Source organism: Canis lupus, chromosome 13 (genome assembly GCF_048164855.1).
Source record: "Canis lupus baileyi chromosome 13, mCanLup2.hap1, whole genome shotgun sequence".
Taxonomy (NCBI): domain Eukaryota; kingdom Metazoa; phylum Chordata; class Mammalia; order Carnivora; family Canidae; genus Canis; species Canis lupus.
This window is the reverse complement of record NC_132850.1, coordinates 18,981,970-19,002,068: the sequence shown is the minus strand read 5'-3', so window position 1 is coordinate 19,002,068 and position 20,099 is coordinate 18,981,970. Positions and strand designations below refer to the sequence as shown.

The window sequence follows — 20,099 nt, the reverse complement described above, 5'->3', positions numbered from 1 at the left end:
TTCCCCCCGCCCGCCCCGGCTCCGGCCTCCACTCCCCCCCGGGCGGAGCCGACGCAGCTCCCGCTTCCGGCCTGGAGCGCCGGGACGTCCCGCGGCTGCGGCCCGAGTCTCCGCTGGCTCCGGGGACTCCCGGGGGACGCCGGCTGCAGGTAGGGCGGCCCGGCCCTGGTCCCCCGCCCCCGGGTCCCCCCCAGGGGCTGCGCTCGGCAGGGGGAGTCGGGGAGGGCGGGGCGCGGCCGCTTCGGACGCGGAGAGTCGCGGGTGCGGCGGCCCCGGAAGGAGGAGCGTCCCCGGCCTGGGGGGGGCAGGGGAGAGGGAGGGAGAGAGGGAGGGGGCCCCGCGGGGAGACCGTGGGAGGGAGGCGGCCGCGGCTCCCGGCGCCCTGGGGAGGGGGCGGCCACCGCTGACCTGGGTGCAGGGGGCGCCCTGGGGAGGGGGCGGCCACCGCTGACCCGGGTGCAGGGGGCGCCCTGGGGAGGGGGCGGCCACCGCTGACCCGGGTGCAGGGGGCGCCCTGGGGGGGGGGCGGCCACCGCTGACCCGGGTGCTGGGGGCGCCCTGGGGAGGGGGCGGCCACCGCTGACCCGGGTGCAGGGGGCGCCCTGGGGGGGTGGCGGCCACCGCTGACCCGGGTGCAGGGGGCGCCCTGGGGGGGGGCGGCCACCGCTGACCCGGGTGCAGGGGGCGCCCTGGGGGGGTGGTGGCCACCGCTGACCCGGGTGCAGGGGGCGCCCTGGGGAGGGGGCGGCCACCGCTGACCTGGGTGCAGGGGGCGCCCTGGGGGGGTGGCGGCCACCGCTGACCTGGGTGCAGGGGGCGCCCTGGGGGGGTGGCGGCCACTGCTGACCTGGGTGCAGGGGGCGCCCTGGGGAGGGGGCGTCCACCGCTGACCTGGGTGCAGGGGGCGGCCACCGCTGACCTGGGTGCAGGGGGCGCCCTGGGGGGGTGGCGGCCACCGCTGACCTGGGTGCAGGGGGCGCCCTGGGGAGGGGGCGGCCACCGCTGACCTGGGGGCAGGGGGTGCCTTGGGGGTCCGGGAGGGAGCACCGTGTGAAGCATGCTCCTCTGTGCAATGCAGCAGGGAGACGTGTGTGAACGCGGGTCGGGAATGTCTGGGACCTGTTCCGCAGACCTGTGGACGCTGGTTGTCCCCGGAGGAGGGACTTGGAGCCTGGATGTTTCCTTTTCAATTGTGGTGCAGCCGAACGTCTTCACAAGCTCCAGGCTGCCAGGAACACTTCACTGTATTTTTGTTAACTGTAATTTTTTTTTTAAATTTTTATTTATTTATGATAGTCACATACAGAGAGAGAGAGGGGCAGAGACATAGGCAGAGGGAGAAGTAGGCTCCATGCACTGGGAGCCCGACGTGGGATTCGAATCCGGGTCTCCAGGATCGCGCCCTGGGCCAAAGGCAGGCGCTAAACCGCTGCGCCACCCAGGGATCCCTTTAGGTTTAGTTTTTTGTTTTTTTTTTTTAAATTTTTATTTACTTATGATAGGCACACAGTGAGAGAGAGAGGCAGAGACACAGGCAGAGGGAGAAGCAGGCTCCATGCACCGGGAGCCTGACGTGGGATTCGATCCTGAATCTTCAGGATCGCGCCCTGGGCCAAAGGCAGGCGCCAAACCGCTGCGCCACCCAGGGATCCCTTTAGGTTTAGTTTTTAAAGACTTTATTGATTCATTCGACCCAGAGAGAGCCCAGCAGGGAGGGGGAAGCAGGGACTGCAATGCGGCCTGATCTCAGGACCCTGGGATCACGACCTGAGCCAAAGGCAGATGCTCCACAGTCTGGGCCGCACAGACTTCCCGTTACCTTAGTTTTTGTTGTAAGGCTTTCTGTCTTGATTTGTTTCCATGGACCCTGAGTCAGTTCTGAGATCTCCCGCTCCTTTCCCGGGGGCTTCTAACTTGCCAGGACAGAGGGACACGGGCAGGGCGCAGAGGCTGTTGTTGTGGATGCGACTTGTTCGCACCGAAGCCCTGCTGTCTGTGCAATACCATCTTTTCTCGTCCTGGGTTGTCCTCTGGAAGCATTCTGCGTCCCCGTCCCCAGGCTCCTGGGTACCACTACACACTAGACAACTGACTTACCAACATGGTTGTTCCTAAAATACTTAAACAGAAACAGGAGCCAAGCACTTGTCCAAATAAGCAAGTAAGTACACTCCTAATGATGTCGATTTAAGCACCTTCTCCGGCAGAGCCTCTTAGTTTGCAGTTCGTAGGGAGCCCAGGAGATCCAGGCGCGGACTCCGGGGAAACTGAGTGCAACATGGTATACACTCAGAAAGCCACACAGCTCTCTCCAGAGTCTCAAAAGCCCCTAAATCCCCCCGACTAGACATTGCGGCAACTATGGTGACCATGGCAGGAAGGGCCTCTGTCCTCAGGAGCGTACAGTTTGGTGTGGGGGGAGGACAAAGAGGCAGTTACAATATGACCAAAGTGACAGAGGAGGGTGGCGTCGTTGTGAGAACCTAGAGACCGCGGCGTAAGTCAGCCTAGGTCCTCGAAGGAACTGTCCAACTGCGGCTTGCGGAGTGACAGGATAGAATTTGGACTGGTGAGGGGGGGGGCTGGGGGGTCCAGGTGGAAGGAAAAGTGTTTTAGGCCTCCGTCTGTGTGAAGACCCAAAGTCAAGGGGTGCCCGGGGGGCTCAGCAGGTGGGCGTCCGCCTTCAGCTCCGGGCGTGACCTTGGGGTCCCTGGATCGAGGCCCACGTCAGGGTCCCTGCAGGGAGCCTGCTTCTCCCTCTGCCTGTGTCTCTGCCTCTCTCTGTGTCTCTCATGAATAAATAAATAAAAAGTCTTAAAAAAAAAAAAAAAGTGACCCAGTCAGAGAAGCTCCCCGACCTCAGTGAGCTTTATTTCAGGAAGGAGAAACAGTGAGCAAGGCGGCAAGTAAGCAAACACAATTCTTTTTTATCATGGCCGGGGTATCTACTGGGGAGTTCCTTTAGACGGATCTACGTGCTGTGTGCCGTGTGGATGCGAGGGCTTTGACAAGGGTGGTGGAGGCAGGATGGAGAGAGAACTGGACAGATTCGAGAGACATTGAAGGGGTAGAACCTATAGGATCTGGTGTCTTACTGGATGGTAATAATAACAAATAGCGATAGCTTCCATTTATCGAACCCTTGCTAGTTACCAGGCCCTGCTCTAAATGCTTAATACGTTTTTATTTATTCCCGTAACGATTCTGTAAGGTAGGCATTTATCTCAATTTTGTAGATGAGGAAACTGAGGCACAGAGTTTACATAACCAGCCCAAGTAGATTCAGGATCCCATCAGGATTCAAACTCAAGTCTGTTCCACTCCATACCCCTATAAGCAGAGAAGGGAAAGGAGAGGGAATGGAGTTGAGGAAGAGTGGGGGAAAGATGACACATTTGGGGTCTAGAGTTTTGGGTACCTTGGAGTCGTCCAAGTGGAGATGTCCAACAGGCAAATGGATAAATGGATAGAAGCTCACATGAGATCTAGGTTAAGGGATAAATGTGTGAGTTGCCAGCACAGAAATCTGTTTGGAACCACACAGCAGGTGAGACAGGTGAGACTACCTGCGAGTGTATATAGAAGGATCAGATGAGAGTTCTTAGGAGCTTCAACATTCAAAGGATGGCAGAGAAAGAGCCTTCCTGAAGGGGGTGGTCGGACAGGTAAGGGGAAATCAGGACAGTGGCACCGAGGCAGCAAAGAGAAAGTGAGTTTCAAGGAGCGAGCGAGCAGCAGTGTCATATTCTGCTTGAGGGATGAGGCGAGATGAGGGCCCAACCCAGAGGAATTCGGTTGGTTAAGCAAGAGGGCAGTCTTGGAGGAACGGGGCCTGGAATCCCATATAGTTGGTTGAACCGTGAGTAGGAGGCAAGGAAGTCGAAGTTGGTGAATATGGACATTTTGATCAGAGTGTTTCTTTCTCTAGAGCTAAGAACCTAGAGTCCAGATTACAAGTGTGACCCCTCTACTTGGTTGGGATCACACCAGTAGCCCTAGGGGGCTCCTTTACCCCTTCATGAGGAGGTATGTCCCTTCATCTCCAGCACTTTTTTTTTTTTTTTAATTTCTCTGCTCTTCAGTTTCTGTCTTTCTTTTCCCTACTCCTCTCAGAACACTCCCTGCATTCTGTCCGTGTGATGTTTTCCGAATGCATCCTTAGGATGAACCCAGTCTTGGGAAAAGGAATACTGGTTGTTCCTTGCCTGCAAGTCACAGGCCTTACCAGGGGGACCACGGGAAAGACAGATGCCCAGTGTGAGCACCCTCACCCTCTAGTGCAGCCAAGGGCTCATCACCTGTCTCTTTCTCCGTCTAGGCATATAGTGCTTTGGGTCCAGCTATGGAGAAGCCTCGGGGCCATGTGTCCCATCCTGACGTCCTCTCCTTGGAGAACCGGTGCCTGGCCATGCTCCCGGACCTGAAGACCCTGGAGAGGCCCTGGGGGCATGTGTCCCAACCCGATGTCCTCTCCTTGGAGAACCGGTGTCTGGCCACGCTCCCGGACCTGAAGACCCTGGAGAAGTCCCTAGGCCATGTGTCCCACCCTGATGTCCTCTCCTTGGAGAACCGGTGCCTGGCCACGCTCCCCGGTCTAAAGCGTACTGTGTCTGCTGGCCCCTTGGCCCACGGTCTCCAGACAGCTGGCCCGCTGCAAGCTGATCTACGGAGCCTGAGCATCTGCGACGGCGCGCTCTCCGGGCCTCTGAGCCGGGGGGCCGAGCGCCTCTCTGAGGGGTCGGGCTGTCTGACCTCCCCGAGGGCCTTGCAACCCATCTCTGCCACAGCGAGCGCCCCCGCAGCAGCTTTGGTAATGGTTCCAGGCACTCATCCTGACTCCTCCTGCGTCTGCTGATGCTCTGGTTCCCAGCCTTTGGAGCCCAGTCTCTCCTCCATGTCTATGTCCCTTCTGTCCTCCGAGCCTCTTCCTGAGCTGCCCTTTACCCCGGGCTGTCTTCTTCAGCAGTCTTCCTTTTTTTTTTTTTTTTTTCCGCCATCTTACATTTATTTAGGGTTTTATAATTTGCAAAAAGCCACATGTGTACATATATATGTTTTGTCACGTAGTCCACCATTAGAAGGTAGTAGGGAACGGGGGAGCCGAGACTCGGGAGTCAGGCAGCTCACGGTTGCTGGAGGATTGATCTGGGATGTGACCCTTTTCTGAATCCAGGATACCTTAATAGCGTTATAGGACATGGGTTGTGAGGGGCCCCGGCTCCTAGGCTGTGGCATCAATAGGAGGTGAAAGCAGGGGAGGATCCTGAAGCGTCTGAGCAAAGGATCAGGAGGTCGAGTTGCGAAAGGTGGTGTGGGTGACAGGGAGGGGTCAGCACAGCCACCCCGAGAGATGGATGCTGGGGTGACCAGAAGGGTTTCGGGGCCAGAAGGCAGATGTAGACTCTTCGTGGGCTTGGGATCTGCCTTCGCCCTTCAGACCAATGTGATTCACAATGGCCACTATCCCCAGGGTCATCGTTCCTCTTCAGAAGAGAAAATGCCAGAGACGGAACTGGTAGAGGTTGAAATGCCTTTTTATAATCTGAGCTTGGGCGAGGAGACGGAGGTGGAGGGCCCTGTCCTGAAGCTCAGCGCGGAGGACTCTGAATCCCATCCTGAGCCTGCTGACCAGGCCCTTAAGGACAAGAAGGTAAAAGTCCCAGGGCTGGGGCGAGACTGCTGATGGTGGAGGGACGGGCATGGGTGGTGAGCAAAGGCCGAGCCAGATCCGCTCTTCGGATGGAGGGGGACGGAGTGCGCATCACGGTTGCCTCTTTCATCCTCTCTCCCTTGTTTCCCAATTCTCAGCTGGTTCTCATGAGCTTGCTGTGCTCCACGCTGACATCGAAGGTAGACGCAGAAGATGCTGCTGATGGGGCCTCGGGGCCCCTCTTTGAAGCCTGCAGAGACCTGGCGCCCCTGGAGCCCGAGTTCATCCTCAAGGTACCATGGTGTGAAGGCGAGTGAGTGGGAAGCTGGGAGGTGGGGACTGAGGCCCGAGGCTGTGGTGTGGGACAGGACGATGGCCAGCTCCATCCCAGGGTGGGAAGGAGGCGCTGCAGTGGGGAGGGAGTGGGATCCCGGGGGAGCCAGGGCTGGGTCCCTCTGAGGAGCAGTGCAAGGGGAGATGGGGCGAGAATAGCCCAGGGCTCACCTGTTTGGTGAGTACACGGGCTAAGGACGCGATGCTGGGCCTTGAGCATGATTTCAACAGATGTCCTGCAGCTCGGGTCTGGCTCTTGGGGGGCTTGATACCTTTGGGGAAGCAGAGCACTTTCGAGTATCACTTGCATGCAGATGGAACAGTGGGTAGTGCATGCTTCCAAAGCAGGGGTGGGGGCGCGGTGGGGGGTGGGGATAGTGCTTCCTGTGAGGCTGCGGTCCACGGCGGTTTAGTCAGCCAAGTGCCTGGTTTTGCCTTGGAAGGTGAGGAGCAGCCCCGAAGGAGGGCACTGCGAGGCAGGCAAGGGCGCGGGGTGCCGGCTGGAGCCCCGGGCTCTAGTCTAAGGACAGCATGAGGGGCCCCGGGGAGATGTGCAGGCTGGGCCCCTGCTCGGGGGCTGAGATGGGCTCTCCCCACCCTGTGCCCAGGCATCTCTGTACACCAGGCAGCAGCTGAACTTCCGGACTGTGGCCAACAAGGTGGTGGCCATTGCTGCTTTGCTGCCCGTTTGCCGCCCCTACCTGCGACGCTATTTCTGTGCCATTGTCCAGCTGCCTTCCGATTGGCTCCAGGTGGTGGCGCTGTACGAGGTAGGGTCCCGCTCCGCTGGGCTTGGGTGCTCGCTCGTTCCCCCTCCTGTGCTGTCGCCCCCAGGGGAAGTTCAGGGCCAGTTTGCCTCCCCTCGGGGGTCTTCAGCCTTGCTTCCGACGGGGGCTCCTCCCTGCACCGCACTGCCCGAGACGGGAATGTCGCGGCCGAGGGCCCACAGCTTGGGAGACGTCCTGGTGTTCTTGATGCAGGAGATGAGGACGGGGAAGTGTGTTGACTGGCCCAGGATCCTAGAAATGATCGCTTTAGAGCCGGGGCTACGGGCCGCCTCCCATCCTCTCTCTCGTTCAGGCCCGTGATGGGGGACTCTGTCCCGATGGGCCCTCCTCCCTGTCCGACAGGAGCTGGCTGGGCGAGAGGAGGACAAGCCAGTGCCCCTGCCTGCCTGCCTGCGAGCTGCTCTGACGGACAAATTTGCCCAGTTTGATGAGTACCAGCTGGCTAAGTACAACCTTTGGAAGCACCGGGCCAAGAGGCGTCCCCGCCCGCCTCCCCGCCCTCCCGTCAGTCCCTGCGCCACCTGGTCATGCACAGCCCAAGCCCCGTTGCCCCGGGGAGGGGGGGTCCCGTGCTGCGCCTCTGACATGTTCCTACCACCAGAAATGCAAAGAGTTAGAGAGGGGCGGGGAGCCGAGCAGAGCTCGGGGGCAGAGGGCAGGGCCTACCTCTTCCTGGACCGGCGTCCGTTTTGGCAGAGGTGGCCTTTAGGAGCTATCAGGGTGGACCTCCCCAGGGGCCAGGGCCATTTCCCATCTTGAAACCGCTTCTCCTGTCCCTACAGAAGACGGGGCGCCCGTTTTCTGAGACCCAAAAACACTTGCCAAGCTACCTTAGGGTTCTTACGGATGAACAGAAGAAGGTGAGTGCCTGTTTGGGGCTTCCGTATGCACACGGAAAACCTTTCCTCAGCTAATATTTAGGAATGGGTTCCATTTGGTTGGGAAATACGAATGGCGAGGTGGACATGTGCCAGTTACCCGCCTGGGGAATTCTCAGTTTTGATTCTAGGGTCAGGTTTTTGAGAGCCCTGGGAAAGGCTCCTTTTATCTCCCATCTGGCTCCCTATCCTATCTCCTGACCACCGGCGTGACCAGCTGGAACCAGGGGCACCTGGGTGGCTCAGTCAGTTAAGCATCCAACCCTCGATTTCAGCTCGGGTCATGATCTCAAGGTCATGGGATGGAGCCCCAAGTTGGGCTCCTCGTTCAGCAAGGAGTCGCTCGAGGTTCTCTCTCTCTCCCTCTCCCCCTGCTGCTCCGCCCCTGTATACTCTCTCTTTCTCTCAATAAATAAATAATGTATGAAATGTCTACCTTTCATACGAAGTTCTTTTTTTTTTAATTAATTAATTTATTTATGATAGTCACAGAGAGAGAGAGAGAGAGAGAGAGAGAGAGGCAGAGACATAGGCAGAGGGAGAAGCAGGCTCCATGCACCGGGAGCCCGACGTGGGATTCGATCCCGGGTCTCTAGGATCGCGCCCTGGGCCAAAGGCAGGCGCCAAACTGCTGCGCCACCCAGGGATCCCCTCATACGAAGTTCTTAAAACACACCAGACCTTTCTGCATTAGTGACAAATAATGAGGCCACGCACTTGGTGGTTAAGGGCGTAGTCAGGATTTCGACTGGGTTTGAATCGACAACTTCCCCCGTCTGACCTCAGGTTCCTCAGATATGCAATGGGAATAGTAGCAGCACCTCATGGGGTTTTTGCGAGGATTAAATCAGTCACTGAATTTAAAGTGTTTCTAACGATCCGATCCGTGGCGTTGAGGAAGCGTTACCTGTCATCATCATCATCATCATCATCATCACCATTAAGATAGCTTCCCCGGAAAATGATGTGGTGATGTTACAGGAGAACACATCCTCAGTTGGTCAACCGACCTCTTCACCCTAATAACGCCTGCCAACTTTAGCTCTTGCCCCATAGAAGATTCTGAAAGCTGACTTCTTTTGGTGTTTGCAGTCGTCACAGCTTGGACTGTGCGGCTTCCTCCGTTTACCTCCTCCTCCAAGTCTCCGATTTAAGTAAAGGCTGCCTTTTCCATTCTGTCCCTCTAGAATGTTCTCTGGCCCTTCCACCCCCATCTTGCTTTTCACGAGCCAGTCATCCCACGTCAACTCTGCGTGGTTCAATCTCCTGTGAATGACAGGCAGTGGCCCGGAGTGCTGCCCTGTGCTCACCGCGGAGCTCCTGGTGCCGGAGCCCCTGTGCCCCTGTCCCCTGTCTGCCCAGATCTGCTGTTGGGGGAGAAGTCAGGCCCCGGGCAGAGGAGGCTGCGGCTCTGTTGCTGAGGCCAGCGGCTGTGGCCGTAGATTAAACGGCCCCCATGGACTTGGGGTCTCCACAGTTTGAGGACACCTACAACACAGTGCCAGAGAGAAAGCAGCGGCCGAGGCTCACCCTGAAGAAGTTGGTGCAGCGACTGCGCATCCGGGAGCCTGCTCAGCATGTCCAGGCCCTGCTGGGCTACAGGTAGGAGACGTGCCCCGACGGACCCCCGCCCGGCCCCGGGGCCCCCCACTTCCATGACCGGCACCTGTGCGTGGGCCCAGCAGCAGGAGTCTCAGGTGCGACTGGCCGGCTTCGACCTTTGCTTTCCGCGTTATTCTGAGTGGGCGTTGAGACGGGGGCTTTTCCTCCTCTGTCCCAGATACCCCTCCGACCTACAGAGGTTTTCTCGAAGTCGCCTCCCTGGGCCGTGGGACCCCAGCAGAGCCGGGAAGCGGATGAAGCTGCTGCGGCCAGAGACCTGGGAGCGGGAGGTCAGCCTGCGGGGGAACAGAGCTGCTGTGTGGGAGGAGCTCATTGGTGAGTGGCCTCGGCCTCACGGTCCCCTCCTCGCTTCCCCACTCACGCCTCTGTGCTTGGGGCCTGGACGTAATTTCCGTGGCCCAATGCGGTCCCTGTCCTGCCTGTTGGGGCTGGACTGAGGGGCTTGGCCAGTGACCACGCCCAGCGGGCCCATGGGGCACCTGCGGCACCTGCTTTGGGTGGCCCTGCGTCTCAGGGCGGGCGTTACTGCAGAGTGGGTGGCGCACAGGGCTGTGCCGCCTTCGGATCTCACTGTCCTTGGGGTTGGGGGGATGTCATCCTGGCGAGGGGACGTCATCCTGGCGAGGGAGGCCTGGCACAGGGCGTGCGCACAGGGGCCCACGTTTAGGGCATGGACGTTGGCGGTGACTTGCCCGCAGTGAGAGAGGGAAAGGCCGAAATCGGGAGGGCCAAGGTATTACAGTCTCCCGGTTGTCTCTTTTTGTTCTGGTTACTTTATTGTTACCTGTAGAAGCTTCTTGCTGTTGTTTTTTAATGTTTCCATTAATCTCTGAAGATTTCAAGTTAACTTCCTTATGTTGAAAAACATCTTTCTGGAGAGCTTTCTACTGCTTGAGTTCTGGAGACTTTGTATTTCGGGGCTTCAGAAGCTCCAGTTGTTTTTTTTTCATCTGTTTCTCTTTGCTCTCATGTACGGATGGTGCTCAGGGGAGCCCGGACCCTCAGCACCTGTCACTGCTCTCGCTGCGTGGTTGTCGCTGGGGGGGAAGGCATCAGGGTCACGTGGGAATTAAAACACATGTGTGCACATGCCCGTGCCTGACAACCGCTTGCCCAACATTTGATACTCTGGGTGGAACAGGACGCAGCAGCCTGGATGCGTAGATGGTTCTGGTTTGCATCATTTCCACTCCTCCCTCAGGCCCTGAAATTAAAAACTGTGTCATGTGTCGAGGCTAAGACTAATGCTCATAGTCTGATCCAGTTGTCTCCGGAGTTTTTTGATCATATCTTGCAAAAATAGTTTTGGAATATACCAGAATGTATGTATATATAATCTAAACAATTTTATTTATTTATTTATTTATTTATTTATTTATTTATTTATTTATTTATTTATAATTATTTATTATTTTATTTTTAAAAGATATTTATTTATTCATGAGAGACACAGAGAGAGAGAGAGAGAGAGAGAGGCAGAGACCCAGGCAGAGGGAGAAGCAGGCTCCCTGTAGGGAGCCCAAGGCAGGACTAGATCCCAGGACCCTGGGGTCACGCCCTGGGCCCAAGGCAGACAGACGCTCCACCGCTGAGCCACCTGGTGTCCCTTAAACGATTTTATATGCATGCTAATGAATTATGTACTTTAGGAAATACATAAAATATAATTTTATGAATATAGATCTGAAAGTATGTATAAAAATATAAATATAAGAATAAAACATAAGACAAAATGTCATTAGATATACAGACCCCTCTTTGCTTTGGAGACCACAGGGCTCATTAATAACTCCTATCCAGGGATGCCTGGGTGGCTCAGCGGTTGAGCATCTGCCTTCAGCCCAGGGCATGACCCCGGGGTCCTGGGATCGAGTCCTGCCTCGGGCTCCCTGCATGGAGCCTGCTTCTCCCTCTGCCTGTGTCTCTGCCCCTCTCTCTCTCTCTCTGTCTGTGTCTCTCATGAATAAGTAAATAAAATCTCTAAAAAAAAGAAACTCATTAACAGTTTTTTTGGGATGAAATCCGTGAACTTCTCAGTCTAAAGGACAAATGTTCAATTTATTATCCAGTATCATAAATATGTTTTTGGACTTAACTTCATATCCAGGTGATCCAGAAAACCCTCCCGATGTAGCAATAATTGAGAACAATTTATGAGTTGACAGAGAATGTAATAGTTTGTGAGTTGTCCTTCATCGTGTATGTGGTGAACACAACTTAATTTTTCTATTACAGTTTGTGAGTCAGAATTCTTTTTTTTTTTTTTTTTTGTGAGTCAGAATTCTGATTTGAGAACCATAGGACTCCTAGAGGCTGAAAGCTTCTAGCTGTAATCCAAATGAGACTTACATCAGCTTCAAAAAAAGGCACCGCGAGTGTCTTGACGGAAGCTGGTGATGCCTCCCGGGCTGGGGCCGGGGTGGGGCTGGGGCCAGGAGGCCCTGTCCCTGCAGTGGCCTGAATGCACCTCCGGGGACACCCAGGAAAAATATCACACCTCCTACTTGTGTTTTCTCTTATTTAAAAGAAAGAAAGCGTTTTCCCAATGTTCATCGTATGGATTCGGTCCACACGGCGCACGCGAGGGTTCAGGCTTATCGAGGGCTTCAGGGTTCCCCGGGCTGAGGGCACCGCAGAGCCCGTCACGTTTTTTTGGCTTCTGCGTAGGGACTTACCAAAACTTATCCTTGAATGGAGAGTGGATCTAGAATTAATATTTAGCCCTACCGAAACCGTCGAAAGTTGACAAGGGCTGTAAAGATACTATTATGAAGCAGCTATGACGCCGCCGATATCACAGAGCAAAAATGGACAATACGAAGGTGACGGGGTAAAGGTCAGCTTTAGTGCAAGTCCTTTTGACCTCTACCTTGGTGAGAAATAATGATATTTAATCAGATCTCACAAGAAGTTGGCCGGGAGGATGATGTGAAATACGGATTTACGTTCGCTGTCGTTAAAGGTGAACCTTACGTTGGGGGTACGTTGTGCCTTGAACACTAACCAGTGGTCGCGCTCCGTGTGTACGATTTATAAAGAAGTGAACTTACGCTGGGAAACTTAGCGTCTTGCTGTCTGCAGTGTTTGGAGGTCGCTACTCCGGGTTAGAAGACCCATTTTGCAGGGGGAGCGCCCAGGGTCGCGGCGGGACCAGTGGGCGGCGGAGCAGTGATAGGAGTTGTTCTTGCAACACGGTCGGATAACTCTCGCTCTGCACTTTGGGCCCGTCCTGTTTTTGTGTTTGCAGACACTAAGACGTTTTGAGCAGGGCGATCCTGTGCTAGGCCCCCCCCCGCACCCCGATGTTCCCTGAGGCCCTGTGACCTCTCACTTGTCCCTTGTCTGCCCTCTGGCCCTGCGGTGGGCCTTCCACAGACCACGGGAAGCTTCCCTTCATGGCCCTGCTTCGGAACCTGTGCAACCTGCTGCGGGTTGGAGTCAGCGCCCGGCATCACGAGCTCACCCTCCAGATGCTGCAGCAGGAGGTATGCGTGGGTGCCCGGCTGGGCCACGTGGGCTGTAAATGGGGGGGGGGAACAGGGATGTGGTAGGCCACGGGGTGGGAGGGACGTGGTAGGCCACGGGGTTGGGGGGGACGTGGTAGGCCACGGGGTTGGGGGGATGTGGTAGGCCATGGGGTAGGGGGGACATGGTAGGCCATGGGGGGGGGGAACATGGTAGGCCATAGGAGACGGGTCTGGGTGACAGCCCCCAAACACCGAGTACAGGGACTTCCCTGGGTCACCGATTGATCAAGAAGAGGCACTTTTGTGATGCAGCTGACTTCAGAGGAGGCCGGAGACAAGACAGCAGGCCCCTTCCCTGCGTCCTCTCCCTTCTTTACCTCCTCTCGTATCCTTACCTGCCAGCTTTTCTCGATTCTTCTCCACCCCTCTCTATAGCCCTTTCCTACGACCCATCTTATTCTTCCTCAGTGTCCTGCAAATCTAATGGAGTGGTTGTCTCCTTTTTTTAAATTTATTTTTTGTTTTTTTAAAGATTAATTTATTCAGAAAGAGAGAGAGACTGAGAGGCAGAGACACAGGCAGCAGGAGAAGCAGGCTCCATGCAGGGAGCCCGACGTGGGACTCGATCCCAGGTCTCCAGGATCACACCCTGGGCTGAAGGCGGCGCTAAACTGCTGCGCCACCGGGGCTGCCCTCTTTTTTTTTTTTTTTTTAATTTAAATTCAATTTGCCAACATTTAGCCTATCCCCCAGTGCTCATCCCGCCAAGTGCCCCCCTCAGTGCCTGTCACCCTGTCACCCCGTCCCCCCCGCCCGCCTCCCCTTCCACGACCCCTTGTTTGTTTCCCAGAGGTAGGAGTGGCTCATGGTTTGGTGTTTCCCTGCATCTGTACCTTTGGGGTAAATCCCCAGCAGTGCAGCTGCGGGGGCATAGGGCAGCCCTACGTTTAACTCTTTTGAGGACCCTCCGCACGCTTTTCCAGAGTGGCTGCACCCGTTTGCATCCTGCAGCGGTTGTCTCCTATTCCTGGTCCCCGAGGCCCCTGACCACCCCACCCCCACACTCCCTGATACTTTGCTCAGGACCCCTTCTCTTGCTTCCCAGAAATCAGTGATCCATAGTCGGCAGTTTCCATTCAGATTCCTTAATGCCCATGACGCCATCAATAACTTGGAGGCCCAACTCAAAAATAAAGGTAATGTCCACCTCCCGAATCCGTTTTGTCTCCCGTGTCTAAGTAGATGAAATAGAAGCACTGGGTGTACTGTGGCCTCTGGCGTCCAGTCTCCGGGTGTGGGGTGGGCAGGGTGGGACACTTGCCAGCGCCGCGCTCAGGGCTGAGGGCAGGTATTGATGGGAAAGCGAGAGGAGGCAGCAGAAGCTGACGGACCCTTCCCTGTCGCCACACAGCGTCGCCACTCCCTTCCAACACAAAACTGATGCGTCTGATAATGAGTAGGAACGCCAAACAGGACAAGACCTGGACCTACCGGAGGTACCCTTACAACCCCAGTCGCCGGCAGCTTCGGAACACGATGAGGGTGCCGGTGGTGTATCAGCAGCTCAAGTGGGAAAAGCTGAAGCTAGAGAAGGCCAGGTGCGTGTGCGTGTGCGTGTGCGTGCTGCCTGGAGCAAAGGGTGGGCAACTAGCTGGCCCCTTATGGGGCCGGGGGGTCATCCGGGAACCCCAACCTCTGTTCTGTGAAAACATGCTTGCCCCAGGGGCTCAGACTTGCCTGGTTCCAACTTTGCACAGCAAACCTTGTCCTTAACGTTGTCCTATGGAGAAATCATGAGAAAAAAAAAACAACCTCTGGGCCTCCGGTTTATTATCTGGGATCGTTTTATTGGTTTCTGTGGGTCCTGGGAACGTGTGCGGCCTTCCCCTTTGTCTTAGCGTATGCTTGTGTCCTCTGCTTTTTCCTGATCCGAGTTTCTTTTTCTTCTCCATGATACCCGTTTGTTCTTTTTGTGTCTCTATTTCCTGACCCGTTTGCTTTTTTTTTACTAAAAAAATTTTTTTTTTAATTGGAGATCGATTTGCCAACATAGAGCGTAACACTCAGGGCTCATCCCGCCCAGTGCCCCCCTCAGTGCCCATCACATTTTTTTCTTTAACTGTGACTTAATTCTGTTGGGTAACATTGGTAGAGAATATTGGATTTTCTTAGATTAAAAACATTATCATAGGCAGCCTGGGTGACTCAGTGGTTTGGCACCTGCCTTCGGCCCAGGGCGTGACCCCAGGGTCCCGGGATCGAGTCCTGTGTCGGGCTCCCTGCAGGGAGCCTGCTTCTCCCTCTGCCTGTGTCTCTGCCTCTCTCTCTCTCTCTCTCTCTGTGTATGTGTCTCTCATGAATAAATAAATAAAATCTTAAAAAAATACAATTAAAAAATAGGTGGCAGTTAAATCTTGCCTCCTGAAGTAAGTGGCAAGAGTGACACACGATGTCAGAGAGCGGGTCCTCTTGGGCCATGGGCAGGGGTCCCACGTGTCCCGTAGGCTGGGGCCGGGCACCTGCCCCAGTCCCGCCTTCCGCAGTGGAGACGGGCTGGGGAAGGGGGCGCCCGGTCCCGGTGTGCGTGTCCTGCGGACGCAGGGGGCAAGCCCCCGAGCCGCCCTCTGTCTTTTCGGCCCACAGACGGGGCAGATGTGCCGGTGAGCTGCTGGCGCGGTACCGGCAGGCCCTGGAAACTGCTGTGAACATCTCCGTGAAGCACAACCTGCCGCCGCTGCCGGGCCGCACCCTCTTGGCCTACCTGACAGATGTCGGGACGGACGAGTTGTGTCCGAAGAGCAACCCCCAAGGGGTAAAAATAACAATCATAAGGTGGGGGTCGGGACGATCCTGGGGGCCCTGAGAGCTGTCCTGTTCCCAGACATGGTCTTCTGAGAGAAGTGCCCGGAACTGAAAAAAGTGGCCTGGTTGGCGTCTGGGGTGGGGCCCGGCTTCCCAGGGACGGTCCCCAGGACGTGGCCTGCTCGTGGATGGCGACGCTTCTGTGCTTCCCGCTTGGCTGGCTTCAGTTCTCTCTCAATTTCTGTCACCCGAGGGCGCCTGCCGTTTACTTCCCTGCACCCCAGGGCCCTCCCGGGCCGCTCCTCCCGGGCTGCTCCTCCTCCCAGGGCTGCTCCTCCCAGGCTGCTCCTCCTCCTGGGCAGCTCCTCCTGAGCTGCTCCTCCTCCCAGGCTGCTCCTCCCAGTCTGCTCCTCCCAGCCCACTCCTCCCTGGCTTCTCCTCCTCCCGGGGCTGCTCCTACCAGGCTGCTCCCTCCCAGGCCGCTCCTCCCAGCCCACTCCTCCCAGGCTGCTCTTCCTCCCAGGCTGCTCCCTCCCGGGCTGCTCCTCCTCCCAGGCTTCTCCTCCCAGCCCACTCCTCCCAGGCTGCTCCTCCCAGGCTGCTCCTCCTCCTGGGGCTGCTCCTCCCAGCCCACTCCTGCCAGGCTGCTCCTCCTCCCAAGCTGCTCCTCCTCCCAGGCTGCTCCTCCCAGCCCACTCCTGCCAGGCTGCTCCTCCCAGCCCGCTCCTCTCAGGCTGCTCCTCCTCCCAGTCCACTCCTCCCAGTCCACTCCTCCCAGGCTGCTCCTCCCAGCCCACTCCTCTCAGGCTGCTCCTCCTCCTAGGCTGCTCCTCCCAGTCCACTCCTCCCAGGCTGCTCCTCCCAGCCCACTCCTCTCAGGCTGCTCCTCCTCCCAGGCTGCTCCTCCCAGGCTGCTCCTCCTCCCAGGCGGCTCCCTCCCTGGCCGCTCCTCCCGGGCTGCTCCTCCTCCCAGGCTGCTCCTCTGAGGCTGCTCCCTCCCGGGCCACTCCTCCTAGGCGGCTCCCTCCCGGGCCGCTTCTCCTCCCGGGGCTGCTCCTCCCAGGCTGCTCCCTCCTAGGCCGCTTCTCCCAGCCCAGTCCTCCCAGGCTGCTCCTCCCAAGCTGCTCCTCCCAGCCCACTCCTCCCAGGCTGCTCCTCCTTCCAGGCTGCTCCCTCCCGGGCCGCTCCCCCCAGGCTGCTCCTCCTCCCAGGCTGCTCCCTCCCGGGCTGCTCCTCCTCCCAGGGCTGCAGGGCCGCCCCTCCTGGTGGGGCCCTTTGACCCTTCTCCCCACCCGGTGAGGTGTTTGGGCTCCAGGCGGGAGGGGCAGAGGCAGGGTCCCAAATGGGGAGCCGGGCACCTGGCCCGCATGCAGCTCGGGGCTCGGGGTGGGGAGGCCAAGCCACACATTGGGCATGGAGCTTACCTGAAAGAAGGGGTGGTGGTGAGTGTGTTTCACCGTGATGTGCGTCCCACCAGCCCCCCCTGAACTACGTGCTGCTGCTGCTGGGGATGGTGATGGCCCGGGCAGAGCAGGTGTCCGTCCTGCTGTGCGGACGTGGCACCGTGATGGTCGCTGACGCCAGGGCGGAGGAAGGTGTCCTGAGGACCGCCGGCGTGCTCCAGGCTCAGGCTCAGGCCCAGGTCAGCCCCCCCCCCAACCTGCGGGGTGCCTGTGCCCTGTGCCTGTGCCCCATGCCCATGCCTCATACCCTGTGCCCCGTGCCCTGTGCCTGTGCCCCATCCCCCGTGCCTGTGCCCCACGCCCTGTGCCCCGTATCCTGTGCCCGGACCCTGGGCCAGCAAGGACGCGAGACTCTTTCCTGCAGGAGTTGAATAAGGAGGGTGAATGGTCCGTGCACACTTTCGGGAAGTACCTGCTGTCTCTGGCTGCCCAGAGGGTCCCTGTGAGTGCTTCCCATCCCGGGGACCCCCCGACCCCCCAGTGATGGCCCTGACCCCTCAGAGGCCGCCTTCTGCCCCTGCTGGCTGCAGCTCCCTGACGGTGCCGTGCCGGCGACTGTCTGGCAACTGGCTCGCCGGAAAAACTCAGGCTCGGTTAGTAACGTTCGCGGATTTCCGCGGCGTGGGTCCTGCTGTCGCTGCTGAGTTCAGGCGACGGACACAACGGCGTGGGCAGGGTGGGGACGTGACGCCCCGCAGCACGTGGACAGCGTGCATGGGCTGGTGTCAGGCTCAGTGTGAGATGCGGCGACTAGGATGTGAGGGCCTCAGCGTCTGTCACCTTCATTTTTAATATGATTTATTTTAAATTTATACGATTTAGTGTTTAATAGCAGCTGGGCTTGACAGCTGGCTCGCGAAATTCCCAACAGTGTAGCAGCAGCTGCCGCGGCCGGGAGAGCCAGCTACAGCCCACCCCCCCCGCCCCACTGTCGGGGTGCAGAGGCTCCCCCACCCTCACGCCCTCCGGGGAGGTGACGTCCACCCCCCAGAGCTGTCCTGGTCCCCGGGATCGCTCCGACGTCCCGAGCCCCAGTATCCCCTGCCCTCTGCTCCCTGGCCTCAGTGCCTTCCTCTGCATCCGCAGCTGGACAGGGTGGTCCTGTTTGGCAACACCATGTATGGCAGCCTGGTGAACGAGGCCAAGCAGCTCTTCTGGCAGCACGTGAACCCCAAGTGCCTGTTCGTCTCTGTCCCCCTGGAAAGGACGTACAACATGTAAGGATGCTCCGACCCAGGTCTGGCCCCAGAGGATGGTTTCCGCAGTTCCTCCCCCACCCCCGCTCGAGTTTGGGACGCCGCCACTCAGCAGGCACGTCCCCGCGTCTGCCCCTCAGCTCCTGCACTTCAGGTGCGAGGCCGACCTCCCCAGGCCCCTCTGTAGGGTCCAGCCCAGCCCGTCGCCCGCGTGACCCTGGTCGTAGGTGGGGGCAGGGTATCCATCCTAGACAGCGGTGCCTCTTGCTGGTGCTGCCTCTGATGGGTGGCTGCGGTTTTTTCCTCTGCCAGATTACCCGACTCGAACCCCAACGACGTGACGCTCTCAGGCTACAGTGACGGGATCCTGAAGTGAGTACGGGACAGGCACCGAGCGGGCTGGGGGCTTGTTAGGTCACCTCTCAGAGACTACCTGGCCTGTGCGCCGTGCGTGTCTCTTTCCAAATGAGAGAGAAGCCCGTTGCCCTTGCAGCTGTCCTGCCATCGCAGCGACAGTGTTAGAGGGACCCAGGCCCTCGTGTCTCACGGCTCCTTCGTCCTCAAACACTCTGCTTCTGCCTCATGGCTCAAAAGAGCTGCTCCAGCTCCGGCCCTCGTTTTTGTGTTTCATCTACAAGGAAGACGGGAAAGGGACAGGGGGCGTTGCACCATTTGCTTTTAAGGGAGCAGCTCAGGACTTGGTCCCGTCATTTCTATTCATTCGTCGTGGCCTCTTCCCCTCTTGACCCAGAGATCTCCGGGCACTGAATTATCTCCAGACGGCACGTTCACAGCAGTCGTCTTCCTTGTGCTCTCCATGCCGTCTCACTGACTTGTCCTCTCTCCTGACTTTTCCTTTTTATTTTATTTTTTTATTTTATTTATTTTTTAAATTTTTATTTATTTATGATAGTCACAGAGAGAGAGGCAGAGACACAGGCAGAGGGAGAAGCAGGCTCCATGCACCGGGAGCCTGATGTGGGATTCGATTCCGGGTCTCCAGGATCGCGCCCTGGGCCAAAGGCAGGCGCCAAACCGCTGCGCCACCCAGGGATCCCCCCTTATTTTATTTATTTATTTATTTTATTTTATTTTTCTGCCTTTTCCTTTTTTTTTTTTTTTAATTTTTATTTATTTATGATAGTCACACAGAGAGAGAGAGAGAGAGAGAGAGGCAGAGACATAGGCAGAGGGAGAGGGAGAAGCAGGCTCCATGCACCGGGAGCCCGACGTGGGATTCGATCCCGGGTCTCCAGGATTGCGCCCTGGGCCAAAGGCAGGCGCTAAACCGCTGCGCCACCCAGGGATCCCCCTCTGCCTTTTCCTTTGTATGCCCCGGTTGCCCCAGCTGCTTTAGGGAGCCTCACGCCCACTCCTCCTCCTTGTCCTCTGCTTCATTCCTGTGGGGGAACCGCAGGTTTAAGTCCACACCCACCCTCTACGGTCCTTTCTTGAGAAGCCCCAGGGAACTGGGGGACCGTCCCTAGCTCTATCTCTGTCCTCTTCCCACTTGGGAGATCGGATTCGCCCCTTTTCTTTGCTCTTATTTGCTCACATTTATGTCAGGTTCATCGCAGAGCGTGGGGCCTCTCGTCTTCTAGAACACGTAGGCCAAATGGACAAAATATTCAAGATACCACCGCCCCCAGGGAAGACAGGGGAGCTGTCCCTCCGGCCGCTGGAAGAGAGCACTTTAAGCCCCCTGGCCCCAATTTCCCCGCCTGGGTTAGTGCACGTTTCTATGGCTCTGTGAGTTGGGAGAGGCTCGGGCGGGCGGCCGCAGTCCTGGCTGTGGAGGTGCTGCTGCTGCTCACGGAGGGTGCGTCCCCCTCCATGCAGGGAGCCCGACGTGGGACTCGATCCCGGGACCCAGGGTCACGCCCTGGTCTGAAGGTGGCG

The 20,099-nt window shown here is 57.6% G+C and overlaps 1 protein-coding gene across 3 annotated transcripts in view; it reads left to right on the top strand.

The window, feature by feature from the left end:
* Positions 1–11: 11 nt before the first annotated feature.
* TEP1 (telomerase associated protein 1) overlaps positions 12–20,099 on the top strand; it is a 35,638-nt gene continuing 15,550 nt past the window's right edge. Inside the window, exons 1-18 of one of the 3 annotated variants that reach the window (XM_072772671.1) lie at positions 12–149; positions 4,319–4,810; positions 5,471–5,650; positions 5,809–5,943; positions 6,592–6,753; positions 7,114–7,275; positions 7,554–7,631; positions 9,127–9,251; positions 9,430–9,587; positions 12,648–12,757; positions 13,845–13,935; positions 14,151–14,337; positions 15,383–15,551; positions 17,019–17,183; positions 17,369–17,446; positions 18,091–18,221; positions 18,513–18,572; positions 19,767–19,925. In XM_072772671.1, the coding sequence (XP_072628772.1) occupies positions 4,343–4,810; positions 5,471–5,650; positions 5,809–5,943; positions 6,592–6,753; positions 7,114–7,275; positions 7,554–7,631; positions 9,127–9,251; positions 9,430–9,587; positions 12,648–12,757; positions 13,845–13,935; positions 14,151–14,337; positions 15,383–15,551; positions 17,019–17,183; positions 17,369–17,446; positions 18,091–18,221; positions 18,513–18,572; positions 19,767–19,925 (2,618 nt within the window). In that variant the 5' untranslated portion in view covers positions 12–149; positions 4,319–4,342. Of the gene's footprint in view, positions 150–3,953; positions 4,027–4,318; positions 4,811–5,470; positions 5,651–5,808; positions 5,944–6,591; positions 6,754–7,113; positions 7,276–7,553; positions 7,632–9,126; positions 9,252–9,429; positions 9,588–12,647; positions 12,758–13,271; positions 13,372–13,844; positions 13,936–14,150; positions 14,338–15,382; positions 15,552–17,018; positions 17,184–17,368; positions 17,447–18,090; positions 18,222–18,512; positions 18,573–19,766; positions 19,926–20,099 lie in introns of those variants that run through there. The other 2 variants (XM_072772670.1, XM_072772672.1) reach the window with 2 other exon arrangements.